At 35.1% G+C, this 18477-nt stretch overlaps 1 protein-coding gene across 4 annotated transcripts in view; it reads right to left on the bottom strand.

The window, feature by feature from the left end:
- Positions 1 to 18477, bottom strand: part of LOC110209984 (DBIRD complex subunit ZNF326-like) — a 55425-nt gene that overhangs the window by 13419 nt on the left and 23529 nt on the right. For 2 of the 4 annotated variants that reach the window (XM_078156562.1, XM_020988788.2), the window contains exons 2-5: positions 9682 to 9717; positions 9466 to 9592; positions 6862 to 7267; positions 4216 to 4411 (exon numbers count right to left, since the gene is read on the bottom strand). In XM_078156562.1, the coding sequence (XP_078012688.1) occupies positions 4216 to 4411; positions 6862 to 7267; positions 9466 to 9590 (727 nt within the window). In that variant the 5' untranslated portion in view covers positions 9591 to 9592; positions 9682 to 9717. Of the gene's footprint in view, positions 1 to 4215; positions 4412 to 6861; positions 7268 to 9465; positions 9593 to 9681; positions 9718 to 18477 lie in introns of those variants that run through there. The other 2 variants (XM_020988790.2, XM_078156563.1) reach the window with 2 other exon arrangements.

Genomic DNA, 18477 nt, shown 5'->3' with positions numbered 1-18477 from the left:
TAGTTACATAAGAAAAAAACAGAGAACCAGGGCAGGGACTGCTCCTGTAATAAGAGTTTTAGGAGAAGGGAGAGTTAAAGGACTAACAAGTATAGAAAGGAGGAAGATGAGAGTTAGAACTTGCTATTTCTTATAATAAGGGTACCTAAAAAGGAGAATATACAAACATGAAGTATGGCATGGGGAAAGTGAACATCAAATGATCTGTATGCATCTCTGAAAAGGACAAAGGACGGTAAAATATACACAGAAACACACATATACACAATTTGTTGGAGAAATATTATCAAACTCAATAGGGAAACACAAAGAGGAATGGCGGAGGGGGATATTAAGCAAGAAGATAATACGAGGAAGGAAACATTATAAGTAAAATTGACTTCCTGATTCTAAAGGAAGAAGTGACAAGGGGGAGAGGGGAGAAAAGAACTCAAATCTAAGGGAGTGCTTATCATTTGGAAAATTCTTGCTAAACTATCTATGGTACATGAAAATAATAGAATGTTATTGCATGATAAGAAAAGACAGATTGATTGCAGAGAATTCTTAGTAGGATGAATCCTGGATAGTGATGCAGAGTGAAAGGAACAGAACCAGGAGAATAATGTTTACAAGGACAAACATCCTAAAGAAGAACAACTTTGAAAGATTTAAGAATTCTGATCAACTTGATGACCATGTCTCCAGAGGAATTTATGATGAAACCTATTACCCACCTGTTGACAGAGGTGATGGACTCAAAGTACAGAAAGAGATATGTATTTTTGAATATACTTATTCAGCAGATTCACTTTGACTATTCTTTGCTATTACAAGAATTTTTTTCCTTTTTTTTTTTTTAAACTGAGGGTAGAACTGTGAGGGAGGGTTTGCAATACACACACATACACCCATTGAAACATTTTTTTTTAAATGCACAGAAGAGAAATTCAGTCAAAAGTAGAATAGCCAGTAATTCCCTGGCTTGCCTTAATGAAAATTTCTTTCTTCAAAAAGTGAAAGAACCAGTGACCAAAATTCTGGTGCTCAACAACAAGTGGGAGCTACTTATTGAAGCAGAAATAACGGGAACTTTATTGAAGAAGTTACCCTTTCATTTCAAAAATTACAAAAATAGCAGAATCTGACATGCATGCCAAATCTGGAAAGGACATACTTCAAAGAGTTCAGAAATAAAACAAGTAGGATCCCATAATTTAAAATTCCAGAGGGGATGTCAGCCCACAAGAGAAGGGAAGGAAAAGGAATAAGAATGTATAGAGTGCATACTACATGCTAGGCACTGTGCTAAGTGCTTTTACAAAGCTCTTCACAACAACCTTGTGAGACAGATACTATTACTATCACCACTTTTCAGTTAAGGGAACTCGTGAAGTGACTTATCCAGAGTGACACATCTAGTAAGTGTCTGAGGCCAGATTTGAACTCGAGTTTTTCTGACCCAAGACCCAGCTCTCTATGCATGAGCCACAAGACGCCTCTAAAAAGAACAGAAGCTCTCATGAATGTCACTGTGAGAAGGAAATCATTCCCAACAGAAAAAGATGAAGTTGCTAAAGAGACAAGTATGAATGCTCAGGGAACCACTTCAACAAAGTCAGATTTTTTAATGGGCTAGACAGAAGGAAATGAGGCCAGAAAACAGCAGGTAAAGACAAAAATGTGGCAGCATCTTAAGAGAATAATGTAAGGAACACTAAAGCTTCAGAATGTCCTGGAGCTGATGAAGATCGTGGAGTGAGGAGAACAGAAAGAAATTAAAGGACAACCAAAAACACTGGCATTTATTGTTGGTGTTTTAACTACTGAATCAGAGTGGAAGATTAAAGAAGGTAAAAAAATGGCTCAACAGGGGATACAGGATGAAGAAGTAGGGAGGGAAGAGCTACTCAACTTACTTGGCTTCTATTTTCTCTGCCCAGAAGAACAACCTTTAGTGCAAAGAACAAAATGGCTAGCAGGGAGCTGGTATCCAACAGAGAAAGGGGAAGAGAACATGTAGCCAATCTTAAGTTCAAGCAGGCAAGCTGATCAATGAACTACGTACTCAGATGCCAAAATGCGGCAGACTTAACTGCAGAATCATTGTTGGTGATTACTAAAGAACTGTACAGAATGGGAGAAGTGTCCAACGTGGGAATAGGGCAAATTTTCAAAGAGGAGAACAGAGTGGATTCTGCAAATAGGCTGGTGAGCTGGACTTCAATTTCTGCTAAAAAGCCAGGATGTATTACTAAAAGGACGAAGAGTGAACCTCTAGATGAGGAAGAAGCAATCCCAAAGAACAAGCATGAATCGAATCCATCAAAAATAGGTGAAGTTGTACTACAACAGAGTTGCATCACATGTTCCAATGAACTTAGGGGAATTCAACCGTCATATGATTATATCAAAACAAAAAATTTTCTGAGAGGCAGACAGACGACAATTTAAATAGCTCAGGTGATTCCACCAGCCATGTGAGTCTTCTATTCCCTCAGCCAGTATCAGCTGCTAACTACTTCTCAAAATGTGGGCATTTCTCTGTGCTATTAGGGTAAAAATTCTAATCCTGGGAAGTAATAAATTAAATTTATGGTCATTTGCATAATCAGTCATTCCAGATCCATCTGCCCTCTAATAAAGATTCCTTTCCTTTAAAGAGTTCAAGCATTTAAGAAAGAAAATCTTTTGAGCTACAACTATTTAAAAGATATTGTACTGTACTTTACATGGGTGACTGAAAGGATTTTCCAGGATAATTCTGACAGTGGGATTTCTGCCTTAAAAACTACTTTAGCACATACTTTGGCACAAGCAACATATGACTCCACCGTAATCTCTTTTCCTTTTCTGACTAGTAGAATGAAGAATGCTGTGGGCTAATAGCTTCCTTAAAAATTCTGTCAAAGCCTTTCAAAAACTCTCTTTTGTTATTCTTCAAAGATGAAGAGATGTAAGCTAGGGGAAATTATAATTAGTTGAATCACTAATAATTAGAGAAATACAAATTACAACTGCCTCGCTCCCATCAGATTAGCAAAGTTGACAGAAAAGGAAAATGACAAATGACAGAGAAGTTGGTCCAGCCATTCTAGAAAGCAATTTGGAACTAAAGAGCTATATAAAATTGTGCAAACCCTTTGACCAATGACACTGCTGCTAGATCTTTACCCCAAACAGATCAAAGAAAGAGGAAAAGAAAAAAAATATGTACAAAAATGTTAAAGCAGCTCTTTTTATGGTGGCAGAGAACTGGGACTTGAGAAGGTGCCCACCAACTGGGGAATGGCTAAACAAGTTATGATATATGAAAAGGGTAGAATCTATTTTGGTGAAAGAATGATGAAAAGGATAGTTTTAGAGAAACCTGGGAAGATTTTTATGGACTGATACAAAGTGATGTCAGCAGAACTAGAAAAATTATTTATGCCAAGAGGCATCTTGTGGCTCATGCATAGAAAGCTGGGTCTTGGATCAGAAAAACTCAAGTTCCAATCTGGCCTCAGACACTTATATTATAAAGACAAAGAACTCTGAAAGACTTAGGAACTCTGATTAATGCAATGACTAACCACAAATCAAGAAGACTCATGATGAAACATGCTGGTTTTCTCCTGAGGGACAGCTGACGGGAGCAGAGGGTAGACTGAAGCAAATGTTATACATACATGCATACATATGTATATACACACATAAATATATAATGTACATACATAATTTTTACATACACATATAATACGACAGACATAAATGTATGAGGTGCTTTTTTTGTTTTTTTTTTTTTTTAACACAGCAGCCCATATGGGATTGTGTTCTACTTGATATTATATGTAAAAGATTCTGCTTTTCTTGTTTTCTCGTTATGGGGGAGAAATAGAAAAAGAGAAAATGCAGACTGTAAAAATAAAGTTTAAATTTTCTTAAAGTTACAATTAGGTGTTGTCAGAACTATAACCCAAAGAACAATAACTAATGACTTGATTTCAGTTTGGAAGAAACTCACTGAGACCAATTCAATAACTGTTATAATTTTGTAACAGAAAAACCGAAAACCTTTTAGAAATCTTAGTACTTGTCAATTTTAAAAGCTAATTTTCCATACAATCAGTACTGTAATTTTCTACATAAAACTTTTGCGCAATACAAGCCAGAAACCATTAAAAAAAAACCCAACAACCCAATCTTCTTGTAAAAATGAAAAGGCCTAAGGGATAACTTCCCTTTACTACTTACTAGGTGATTTCTTCTGGTTTATCTTCTCAATCACTTTTGTCAGCTTGAGTTTCTTGAGAAATGTCCCTCCAGGCTTATTAGGCGGCTGCCCCAGTTTTCTCTTGATTCCTCTTGCAGCCACTGCTACATTACTGGGTTTGTTATGATAGTCTTCAACAATTCCAGGCCTACGCTTGCCTCCAAAATCGCCCATATGCTGTCAATTTGTGAAATCGATAATTATTAGGAAATTACCAAATACAAAAGCATCAGTTCACAAACAAGCTACACATTTCCTATTCTTTTGTTTGCTCCTGAAAATTCCCCAGAATGTATATTCTGACATTCAATGCATCTGCATATATTTTCACCACCAGTTGAACAAATATGGGTATTTCCTACCTATACACAATGATTACTCCAGATCGTGAACATGCCTATCAAAAGGCGAAAACTTGTACAACTCTCTCTGACAACTCCTCTTCAGAGTTCCCAAATGAAGTATCTCAAGAAAATAACTTACAGAGAATCTTTGTTTGCTAAAACTCTGCCTTTAACTGAGCAGAAAAGGTGGTTGTGTTTGTAACTTTATGAAAGAAAAAGAGGTGCTAAAATCCATTAGAATTTTCATAGGATAAAGATCCAGAGCTGAAAGGGAACTCAGATACTATCTAGTCCACCCCCACCTTATTCCCCATCCCCATCTCCCTTTTTAGAGATGGGAAGACTGAGGTCCAAAAAGATCAAGAGATCTGCCCAGCAACACACTGATTTAAAGTAGGATCACTTATCATCCTCCAAATCCAGCAATGAGTAAAGAGTAATAATCACATCTCATCTACACTGTGAGCATTCCTCACCTGGAAAAGAGATTCTTAACTGTAGTATCATGTAAAAAAAAAAAGCCTGTAGATGAACAGAAGTGCAACTACCTTGTTCTTCCTTTTCCTTCCTCTTCTCTAGCCACTACCAAACCCCCAGAGGCCAAATACCTCACAGAGTTTTATTTAAACAACTATACCCTTCAAATAAAAGACACAGGAGTAATCTGAAGAGAAGAAACCAATGGGAACTGTACAAGTGCTATGGAGGAAAAAAGGAAAATCTTATTGGTTTATTTAATTCACCAAAAGAAGGGAAGAAAGAAAAGCCCATTCAGACTAGACTGGTGAATCCAAAGAGCAGAAATATCTGTTTTACTGCCATGAAAACAAAACTGATGTGTTTTTTTTAATGAAATCCTACCAAAAAAATCTATTTAAAATAAAATAGGAAACCAAACTGTCCAGAAAATATTTTCCATGTCTGTAATTTTCAACACAAGTTTCATAAAGCTATTGACTTTCATTTTTCAAATCTAACATCTAAAATTCCAACTATTTTCAATTTCTCTTATTTACAAAATGGAATGGTACATGAAACAGAGCTAGACTGTTTACAATTGCATGTTATGCACATGAACTATATCTAACCTAATTAACAGCTAAACAAAGTTTCTAAGATGACTTACAGATTCACCATAAAAAGAAACTTTCAATAATTATTCATTAAAGGTGCAATGCATTTTATATAATAGTTAACTGCTATAAATGCAAATTTCTACATAAGGACACCAAGTTACATTGAAGTACCACTGGCTACTAATCAAAAAACATGTCCCTTTTTTGTATTTGCTCAAAATTGTTTTCCTTTACAAAAAAAAGCATGACTTTTTAAAAAATCCATTTATTTAATTAAAACAATGACAGATACAATATTCTTATAAGACCAAGCTACGTCATGACTCCCAAATCTACACACTTACTATAAAAAAATTTCTTGCCAATCAAGTTACTTATAAATACATGGATAAATAATAAACTTCTAAATTACATATTTTAAAATTAGACAATTAAGAAACCTAGTAAAAAGTACTCATTTAAGTGTTATTACACAAAACATATTATTTATTATAAAAAGATCACATTAAAGCAATCACAATATTAAACTACCTGTACATAAGAAACTAATCCTCAGTGGTAAAACTAGTTATATGAGGGAAATCGACCAATGACACATGTAGTAAGAAACTGCGTTAAAGAATTAAAACTCAACAACTGTATCATACAACCCATTTTACACATCTTCTCCAAGCACCCCACCCCCACCCCGCCCCAATGCAGAAGAAATATGATTAAGCAAAAAGGAAATGCTTCCAACTTTTAGTCTTTATTGTTTGATGTGGACTGTGTTGAGAATCATGCTTGCCAGAGATTATCAGCAAAACTTTTTTGGGTCATACATTGCACCTTTAACCTAACTCAAAACCTTAAAAGGTTTCAGAGTTACCCTTTACAGTAATCCAAGAATATCACACCAGCAAAAACGCTCGTGTTTACAAGGAAAATGCAACTCCTTTCAACCCCTTTTAGCCCAAACCTGTATCATCCTCACCTTTCCAATAAAAGGATTTATTTGGTAAGCTTTATGAACCACTCCTCCCCTACCGCCACATTCATTTTCAAACACACTTGGTCAACTTAAGAAGAACTTGTTTACAACTCAGCTTGTGCTTGGTCAAAGTACAGTGGGATGAAAGCAGTGTGGGAGCCACGTTAAAACTAGGGTCTGGAAAGGGTTTACAAAGTGACTAGCAAAAAGAATCTGAAAAGATTCTGTTGTACTTACTCCTCGGCCTCGGCCTCTGCCTGTTGATGGTCCTCCAAAAGCATCATAGTTTCTGCTTCCAAACGTACTTTCAGGATAAGCAGGCGTTCCTCTGCCCCGAGAGCCTACAGGTGCAGGCTGCATATGGGGTGAAGAAGAACTGCTGTAGGAAGAGTAATTCTCTCTTCCTCTGTCCTCCATAAACCCAGGCCTCAATTTTGAACGGGAGTAAGGTGCTTCCCAGCTAGACCCGCCCTGGTTTCTACCTCCGAAAGAGTCAAGGCTATTCCGGTAGGAGCTCTCAAATCGACCACCATAACTACCTCCGAAGCGGCTTTGTTCGGGTTCATTAAAATCATAGCCAGATCTGTACAGATCTCGCCCACCCAGAGAAGACCCGGAGTCGTAAGACTCATAAGGTCCAAACCTGGAAAAGTTGCACAGTGAGGGAAAAAAAAAAGGTAAGCTTACTAATATTAGACATTTCAAAAGACAAATTATCAGCTGACATTTATCAACTAAAATTCAGTTATGCTATATTGATTTGTACAATTCTGGTTTTGTTTCAACAGGATTAGGGCTGGGCAATTTGGCACATGACCAGATAGAAAGCTATCTGAGCCAATTTCTAAGAGTCAAGTTTTAAGAAGCCTTAGCTTGATGCATCTACTTCTCAGTGACTTTTCTACTCAAAGAAAATGTTTCCCTATCATTACTTAAGCCCAGCCCTAGTCTCAAGAAAAAAAAAGTCACCTGCTAAAGTTCACCAGATACTCAGTTAATTCTTCTTTGAACTCATACCTAACATTGAAACATACACAGCATTTACACCACCTGAATTTTCAATTGGGAAACTATCCTGGGCTACACAGACATAGGCTATTTAGAAACAGAACTGAACCTTATGCACGCTAAAAGTCTAGGTCAACAAGCTATATGATTGCCTCTCAAGAGTCTAAAATTGTGTATGCTATCCCTCTTAACAAATTGTAACAATCTGCCAATTGTCGAGGTTAAGGTCAAGAATCAATCCTTAGCCTCTTCCCACTTGAAGACTACTAAGTCTAATAAATTCAAAAGGATTAGGGCACATGATACAGGACTGAAAAATGACATCTATCTCCAATACATGCCCTATGCCCTCTACCTAGGAAATTTCAAGGCAGATGGGAAAGGCTATGCATTGTGGATGATGACAATACATAGCATCAATTACTTCAAAAATAATTTGCTGGACAAAACAAAAAAAATTACAATCCCCTGAAACTGTCTTAAGGAAAGGAGCACATAATCTCTTCTGTTTTTAATGAAGAGAAATTCAACAGAAATAAAAACCAAAAAACCCTCCTTTTTGGTCATACAAATCTAGACTTACAAATCACTCATATTTATACAAACTAATTACCAATAAAGTTTTTATTAGAAACATGATTTACAAGTACTGCTTGATATTTTATTCAGAAGTTAGTTTTATGAAGAAAAGCCCCAAGTTACATGCAAAAACAACACAAAAATGTCTACAGAGATAGTCTACACACATTTTCAATGCAATATGGTAATCACAGACATTTTAAAACATTAAAGCATGTTACATTATTTCAATCATTTACAGATTACTAAATGGAAGGTACTATTTATGTCAGAAACCCAACAAGTACAAAAAAGTATGTATTTTCCCCTCAAACAGAAGTGACAACTGTCAGACACTAAGAGGAAGCACACATTAAGCATCAGGGGAAAAGTGAATACCAACCCAATCCATTGCTGAGGAACCCAGACCCTTCAATTTGGGAATGAGGACACCAGTTTCTCTTTCTTCCTATCTACTTTTACTTATATACAATAGGATTTTTTGTGCCTTAAGGGACAGCAGATCCTTTTTTTCCAGAAAGTGATTAACCTAAACCTTGCAGATGGTCAACTAAAGCTTAAGCCTTACATGGTAGCAACATTTAAATATAAAGAACTGCACCTAAATTAAAAATAAGCAAGACTATAGTATTTACAATCTTATTTATATGCTATTATGCTAGAGCTTATGTGTTTTTCTTGTAAGCTGTACCTGCTAGTAAAATAGGCTGGATGTGATTTAAAGAAAAAGTTTTAATATTACAATATACTCTTGTAATTATACATTAAAATTAAAAGAATACGAATAGCTATCTTAAATGTTCCTTAGATGTGGAATACTACTAAACAAACTGACTTAAAATCATCCTACTTAAAAATGCTTTGCTGCTTTCCCAACTACTCCTACTTGTAATAGATTGAAAAAATAATTAATAACCAAGCTTTGAAAAATATTAATGGATTGTGGCACTTGGTTTGATGAGGAGACAAAGGTTAAAATTAAGTTCTACTTTAGAAAAACATTAAAATATTTTATAAACATTCCTATTTTTGTTTAGTTATTTAGGATTTCCCAGAAACAAAAAATATATTTGCCAGTTACATTTTTTTACTCATTACACCTTTTAGATATTCATAATAAGTTTTCAACTTAATTCCACTTTGTTGACAACAAGTATCAGACAATATACCTAAGGAACACTTAAGTTAAAAGAATTTATTCTGAATCTTAAATTAAGCTGCTGAACCATTTGGTCAAATGATTAAGTGAATTACCTGCTACCACCACCACCACTACCACCACCACCACCAGTATGACTGTCCATGTCATATGACTGGTTTAGGTAGGAATCCATGGATCTTGGACCCCCATAGGAGCCATGGCCATATTCACGATCCATCCCTATAAAAATTGAAAAGACACTACATTAAGCTCAGCTTTACTGGCACTCAAATGAAGAATTTTTAGATAAATAACTTTAAATGTCAGACCTCCATAAAATCCATGGCCATAATCCCGATCTATTCCTAAAAGAGAAAAAAAAAAGTCAGTACTGCTCACCCTAAAGCCAAGAGTTTGCTTCTAGCACTCTGAAACAAACTCAAGACCAGTACAAAATGAGCTGACCTTTACATCTGACCCTACAGCTCATTAGTATGCTTATGAATTTCAAAATTAAAAGTGTACAGCTTAGCCCCAGCACTCCGATAAGCAACAAAAAAAACCAATATGCATTATATACAGCTCTCTCTAGCAATATGGACCCTTTAAAACAAACAAAAAAAAACACAGGTAGTAAAAAATAGCAATTGTTTCAGCACATTAACTGAACCAGACTCAATGTTTTTAAAAAGCACAGATTAAACAAAGAAAAATAGCTCTATCAGATTTTCCAACAATTTATCTATTTATAAAAGAAACTGACTATGCCAAGTGCTATGCTTTTCTTTATTTTATGGTTTGCTTAAAACAGTTCACACTGTTTTAAAACTCAAATATTCTGAAAACCTCCTTTTAGCCAAGTTACAACTTCCACCATCTATTATCTCCAGGTCCTGTAGATTGAGAATGGAATTCCTAGCAATGTAGTATTTTAATAAGATTCTACAATAAACTGGAGCAGCAATTCACAAACTTTTTGGTCCGAGGACCCCTTTTACAATCTTAAGAATTATTGAGGCCTCCCAAAGAACTTTGCTTACGTGGGCTATATCATCATTTACCATATTAGAAATTAAAATGTCTCATCATTATTATGAAAATAATTTTGACCTCATGGAACCCCTGAAAGGATGTCAGGGCCTCCCAGAAGTTCCCTGACCATACTTTGAGAGGGCCAGGCCTGACATCAGGAACATCTGAATTCAAATACAGCCTCAAAAACTTGCTGTGTGACCTGGGCAAGTCACTTCACCTCTATTTACCTCAATTTCCTTATCTGTAAACTGTGGTTATAATAATAGCACCTACCTTGCAGCGCTCTTTAGATGAAATGAGATAATAATTGTAAAGGGCACAACACAACGTCTGGCACATAGAACTATATGAATGTTAGTGGTGATGATGATGATGATGATAATGATCTACACTAGACATTCCAAAGAGTATGAGACTAGAATCCTACCTAAACCAGCCCTTTCCCTAAGAGGACGTATAATGGATAAGACACAATGTTTGGAATCATTATTTAAATTATAACTATATTAAAAAAATGAAAACTAAAAAGAACTGATAGACAACTTCTAGCTTCATATACTTCAAATGTAAAAGAGATTAGTCACTGCCTATAACATGTTTTATAATTCTCTCCTCCTAGAGAGTGGTACAAACAAGACAAAATATATAGGTTTTTTGGTGAAAAAAAGAATCCTATTATAAACCTTAAATTCTAAGTATTCAAAACTGCCTCTGCAAAAAAAAAAATCAACCTTTTTTCCCCTAAAAAGAGTTCTACATTTAAATTCAAAGAATATCTTTGGAATTAGCTCCAGTTAGTTCAGGGAGGGAGGAGGGTGTTTTAGAAACAAGGAGGAGTGCGACAGACCAACAAGTCTACACAGTATTTTCTAGTTTCCACTTTAAACCGCCTGCATCTGTCTTCAAGGTACTGGTACTGTTACAGAACTACTTAGGACAAAATAATATTTCCCAGCACATCTTATCGCAGCTACCCTAATCCTGTCCTGTTTTGATTCAGACAATGTGGCATAATGACTAGAGGAGGTGTCAAACACAGGCATTGTGGCCAGAATTAGATTAAAATACAATTGGGAAGAACTCTGGGAAGATGGTGGAATAAGACAGGAAATTACTTGGCTCTCCTAAGTTCCCCCCCCCAGACAATAAAAAACAATGCCCCAAAATAAACTTTTGAGTAGCAGAAATAATTGAAAGTTGAGCTAAAGCAGTTGTCTGCCTAAGACAACTTGGGAAGACATTAGGAAAGCCTCAGTTTCAGGAACTTCTGCCTTGTGGATAGTGTAGGGGTCAGTGTAGGAGAAGACTGCAGGGCCCTCCACTGGTTTTGGACACTGGGCCCATGTGTGCTGACCAGACACAGTTCTGAGCTATGCCTTCGCGAGAGGAGGAGCAAGCACACAGGTGAGCGTGGTCACAGAGGGAAGAGACTCTGCTGACTGTGGACATCGCAGGAGAACAGAGTCTCTGGTTTTGATTCCAGGGCAGAGAGGTGAACTGAAGCTTGCAGATGTAGAAGGAGCCAAAGGGAAGAAGAGTATTTGCAGTGACAGTGTTGCTGGGCACCCCAGTCCTGGCTCAGAGGCAGAGAGGAGTACTTGATGTCAAGGCCCCCAGATACAGCTCAGAAAACAACAGCAAAAAACAAACAAAAAAATCCACTGAATTCTGAGATGTTGTCCCCCACATCTAGGGAGTAGTGCCTTACTTTAATGCAAAGTTAACAGACAAGAAATAAGCTGCTAAGAAAACAAACAAAAAAAACAATAAAAACACAAGTAAGCAAAAGACAAAGAACCCAACCATAGATAGCTACTATGGTGACAGAGAAGATCTGAGCTGAAACGCAGAAGTTAATACAACTACATCTATCTCAAGGAAAAAAGGTCACAAGCCCAAAAACAGTTTTTGGAGCAGTTTAAAAAGGACTCTAAAAATCAAATAAGAAAGGTCATGGAAAAATTAGAGAAGAAAATAAGAAAATTATGAGAAGTTCAACCAATTAGAGAGTAAAAAACTTAAGAAAATAACTCCTTAAAAATTAGAATTGGGCAAGGGGAAACTAATGACTTCATAAGACACCAAGAAATAATAAAACAAAATCAAAAGAATAAAAAAATAGAAGAGAATGTGAAACATTACCTTAGAAAAACTGACCTGAAGAACAGATTGAGGAGAGACAATAAGAACTGTTGGACTACCTGAAAGTTATGATAAAAAGAAACCAGACACTATACTTCAAGATCACCACTTGAAAGAGATCCCAAGATGAAATTCACAGGAACATCACTGCTATCAAAGCTCCCAGGTCAAGGACAAAATACTACAAGCAACTAGGAAGAAACAATTTAAATACTGTGGAACTATAGTCAGGATAACATTAGACTTAGACGCTTTCACATTAAAAGCCCGAAGTACATAGAACATCATATTCCAAATAGCAAGGGAGATGGGCGTGCAACCAAGAAAAACTTACCCAGCAAACTGTGTGTAATCCTGAATGGGGGAAAATGTATATTTAATGAACTAAAAGACTTCCAGGTATTTGTGAAGAAAAGCCCAGAACTGAATGGACAATCTGACCTACTAGATTCAGGAGAAACATAAGAAGGTAAACATTACAGACCAATTATAATGGATTTAATAAGGTCAGGTTGTTTATTCTTAGATGAGAAAATGTTATCTGTAACTCTAAGAATGTTATGGAATTACGGGTAATGGGATGAATTTTAAAAATAAAATTGGGTAGGGAGAGATAAAATAGAGTAATTATCTCACACTAATGAGATGTGAAGAGAAGAACTATTATAATGGAGGCAGTAGGGGGTGGAGGGCTTATAGTGCTGGAACCTTATTCACATCAGACCTGGGTTAAAGAAGGAACAACATACATCTAGAAGGGTAGAAAAGTCTTCTTAACTAAGGTGTGCAGATCAAAAAGTGCAGGGTAAGGGGAGAGGATAAGGGAGGGACTCTTACAAGGATGGGTAAATTAAGGAATAGTAGGGTAAGGAGAGAGGATATGGGAGGGATTCTTAGAAGTGGTGCAGATTAGGAAGACATCGATTAAAAGTCAATTAGATATCTGAGGAAGAATAGGATAAAAAAGAGGAGAGAAGTATAAACAGTGACAAAAAATAGGATGGAAAGAAATGTACAACTAATAATTATAACTCTGAATGTGAATGGGATGAACTCACTTACAAAACGGAAATGGACTGAATGGATTAAAAACCATAATCTTACCATATGCTGTTTACAAGAAATACATTTAAAATGAAAGATACACATAAAGTAAAAATAAAGAGCGACAGTATAATTTATTATGCTTTTCCGCTTACGCAAATAACAAAAAAAGCAGGGATAGCAATCATGATCTCAAACTTAAAGATAAAACAGATTTCATTAAAAGAGGTAAACAGGGAAACAGTAGGATAAAAGGTACCAGATAATGAAGTAACATCAACACTAAATCTATGTGCATCAAATGCTAGAGCATCCAAATTTCTAAAGGAAAAACTAAGGGAATTAATTACAGATGGAAACAGCAAAACTGTAATAGTGGGGCACTTCAATCTTTCCCCTCTCAGAGCTAGATAAATCTAACCAAAAAATAATTAAGAAGTCAATAAGATGAACACAATCTTAGATAATCTAGCTAGGATCAAGATATTTGGAGAGAATTGCAATAGATAGAAATACGCCTTTTTCTCAGAGGTAAATGGTATCTTTACACATATTGACCATATATTAGGGCATTAAAAATGTACAATTCAGAAAAGCAGAAATATAAAACGCATTCTTTTCAGATCATAACACAATAAAAATTATATTTAATCAGGGACCATCAAAACAGGTTAAAAATTAAGTGGAAACTGAATAACCTAATCTTAAAGAATGAGTAGCTTAAAGAACAAGTCACAGAAACAGTAAATAATTTTATTAAAGACATCACAATAATGAAGCAACATATCAAAATCCTTGGGATGTAGCAAAAGCAGTAATTAGAGCAAAATTTACAGCTTACATCAATAAAACAGAGAAAGTAATGAATTGGGTACGCAATTAAAAAAACTAGAAAAATAACAAATTAAAAATCCCCAATTAAACACCAAACTGAAATTCCTAAAATTAAAGGTGAATTAATAAAACTGAACGTCAGAAAACTACTTAATTAATAAATAGAACTTAGAAGTTGATTTTATGAAAAAAACTAAAGAAAACAATAGATAAAGCATTGGTTAATATGATCAGAGAGGGAAGAAAACCAAATTAGTAGTATCAAAAATGCAGAAGGTGGGGGCAGCTAGGTGGATAGAGCACCGGCCCTGGAGAAGGGAGGACCTGAGTTCAAATCCAGCAGCCTCAGTCACATAACACTTACTAGCTGTGTGACCCTGGGCAAGTCACTTAACCCCAATTGTCTCACCAAAAAAAAAAAATGAAGGTGAATATATCACTGATGAAGAGGAAATCAAAGCAATTATCAGAAGTTATTTTGTCCAATTATATGCCAACAGATTTAAGAATTTAAGTGAAATGGAAGAATATTTACAAAAATATAAACTGTCTAGATTAACAGAAGAGGAAATAATACTATTTTACAAAAAGATATTGAACAGGCCATAAATGAGCTTCCTAAGAAAAAAGTATTAGGACCAGATAGATTTAAAAGTGAATTCTACCAAACATTTAAAGATCAATCAATTCCAATATTAAATAAATTGTTTGGAATAATAGGCAAAGAACTCCTACCAAATTCCTTTTATGAAACAAATACTGTACTGATACCTTAACTAGGAAGAGCAAAAAGAGAATGAAAATTACAGACTAATTTCATTACTGAATATGGATATAAAATTGTAATGAAATATTAGCCAAGAGACTACAACAATATTTCACAAAGATTATACGTGATGACCAAGTGGGATTTATAACAGGGATACAGGGGATGATTTAACATAAGGAAAACTATGAATGTAATTGATGTCAATAATAAAAGATAACAAAAACCATAATTTGATTACAAGAGATGCAGAAATTTTTTTTGACAAAATACAACACTCATTCCTATTTAAAACACTTAAAAGCATAGGTATAAATGGATTTTTCCTTAAAATGATAAGAAACAGCTATCTAAAACTATCAGCAAGCATTATTTGTAAGAGGGATAAGCAAAAAGCCTTCCCAATAAGAGCAGGAGTGAAACAAGGATGCCATTTATTTCCAACTTATTCAATACTATATTAGAAATGCTAGCAATGGCAATGAGAAGAAAAAGAAATTGAAGGAATCAGAATGGGCAATGAGGTAATAAAACTATCTCTTTTTGCAGACAATATGACAGAAAATCCTAGCAATTCAATTAAAAAGTTAGCTGAAATAATAATTTTAGCAAAGTAGCAGGATATTAAATAAACTCACATAAATCAACAGCATTTCTACATATCACCAATAAAACCCTGCAAGGAGATAGTAAGAGATACCCCACTTAAAGTAACTACAGACTGTATAAAATACCTGGGAGTATATCTGCCAAGACAAACCCAGGAACTACATGAACATATTTATAAAACATGTGTTACACAAATAAAGTCAGATTTAAATAATTAGAGAATAATTGTTCACAGGTGGACAGAGCCAATATAACAAAAATTACATTATTTTATTGAGCTAGAAAAAAATTATAATAAAATTCATCTGGAAGAACAAAAGGTCAAGATTATCAAAGGAATTAATGAAAAAAAATGTAGCAGTACCAGATTTTTATATTAAAAGGCACGAATTATCAAAACTATCTGGCACTGGCTAAAAAATAAAAAGGTGGATCAGTGGAACAGAGTAGATACAGAATACACAGTACTAAATGATGGTTTGACAAATGTAAAGATTTAAGCTTTTGGGATAAGAAACCACTATTTGGTAAAAAAAATCACTGGAAAAACTGAAAAGCAGCCTGGCAGAAATTAGATATAGACCAATATCTTATACCATTTACCAAGACAGGGTCAAAATAGATAGATGGCCTAAACATAAAGAGAGATAACATAAGGAATATAGAAGAAAGAACATATCACCTATCAGACTTTTAGATAGAAGAATTTATAAGTAAGAGATAGAAAGCATTGTGAGAAGTAAAATGGATAATTGTGATTACATTAAATTTAAAAAAAAGTTTTGTACAAATAAAACCAAAGTGGTCAAGATAAGAAGGAAAGAAGAAAATGGGGAGGGGGGATTACATAGAGAACTTTGTCAAATTTATAATAATAAGAGGCATTCCCCAAGTGATGAATGGTTAAAGGATACAAACAGGTAGTTTTTCAATAAAGAAATCAAAACTACATATATTCATATGGAAAAATGTTCTAAATCATTATTGATTAGAAAAATGCAAATTAAAGCAATTTTGGGATATCTTACACCTATCAGAATGGCTAAAATGATAGAAGGGGAAAATGACATATGATGAAGGGGATGTGGAAAAATCAGGACATTAATACACCTTTGATGGAACTGTGAACTGATCCAACCATTTTGGACAGCAGTCTGGGATTAGGACCAAAGAGTTATAAACCTGTATACCTTTTGACCCATTAGGTCATGCCATTAGGTCTGTTTCCCAAGGTGATGACATTCTGTCTCTATCCTCTATATCTATACCTTTGAACTGTTTCCTTTGTCTGGAAAGTTCTCTGTCTTTACCTCTGGGTAGAAGCATTTGCATTTTAAAAGAGGACTCTGAAGAGGACAAGGCAATATTTAATCCTGAGAGAAAAAATTAGGATTTCTGGAATCAGTGACACCTTATGGAGATTTTTTTTTGGCCTGCATTTACCCTCCTGGCACCCCATAGATGGCCTTCCACTGTCTAGTTGGAGAGTATCCCTTGCATTATAGGTAAAGCTTAATGATGTCATTAATGGATCAGTGGTTATGTTCAGTTCTGAATTTATTATTTTTATATTTGATAGGTTTAAGCAGAATTAAATTTGAAATCAGAGGATCTGGTTTCAAATCACTGCTCTTCTGATTATAAGCTGTATGGCCTTGGGAGGGGTACTTAACCTGGATTTTAGTGTTCTTGTGTGTGAAATGAGTGTATTGTACAACATCAGAACATTCCAGACAAAGGGGTCAGTTCAAAAGTATAGATATATAGGTCAGAATCAGAATCTCCTGTGGAAGGAACAGCAAGAGGGCAAGTATAGTTAGTTGGATTATAGACTGTAAGAGTGGATTAAAGTTGAAGAAGACTGGAAATGTAGGAAGTGGGCCCTTTGTAAAGGGCTTTAAATGACAAAAGAGAATTTTATAATAGTTTATCTTGGAGGTAAATGTAAGCCACTGAAGATTATTTAGCAGAGGGAGTGGTCAAACCTATGCTTTAGGTTTATGCTTTAAGATTTATAGCTTAATCTTAATAAAGATGATAACTGAACTCATGGAAGCTAATGAGATCACCAAATAAGATAGTATAGAACAGAGAAGGCCCAAGATATGGCCTTTGGGGACACCTATGGTTAGGTGGCATGACCTGGATGTATTAGGCAAATGTCACTCAGAAGTAGTCAGACAGGTAGGAGAACCAGGACAGTGCAGTGTTATGAAAACATCAGAGGAGAATATCTAAGAGGAGATAGTGATTGACATCATATGAGGCCAAGAATGATAGGCAACATCTTTAAAGAAAATAAAAAAAGATGGAGTGGAGGCCCATAATGAAGGCAAGACAGTTTTTAGGGAACAAGAGGATCAAATTTCAAAGTAGTGAAAGGGAGTGGAGGAGACATATCAAAAGCTTAGAAAAAAACTTAGATGACCAAGAAAATATCAACTACTGAACTTGATATCTACTTTCCCATCTCTACCAAAATTTCAAAAAAAAAATCTGCAGAGGCATTAAGGGCATTCTTGATGAAGTTATAAAACTAGAAAAGGCTTTTACAAATGATATTCTATAACAAATCATATTTTTGTAATAACACAATTGACTGGAATAGAAAATTACAAGATCCCACTGGTGCTTACTGTTCACTGACTATAAAAATGCATTTGATTTAGGAAAATAAAACCTTGTTTCAAAGATT

Source organism: Phascolarctos cinereus, unplaced genomic scaffold, assembly GCF_003287225.1.
Source record: "Phascolarctos cinereus isolate Bilbo 61053 unplaced genomic scaffold, phaCin_HiC Scaffold_5;HRSCAF=322, whole genome shotgun sequence".
Lineage (NCBI taxonomy): Eukaryota > Metazoa > Chordata > Mammalia > Diprotodontia > Phascolarctidae > Phascolarctos > Phascolarctos cinereus.
Note: the sequence above shows the minus strand (reverse complement) of the source record. Positions and strands in the feature narration are given on the sequence as shown.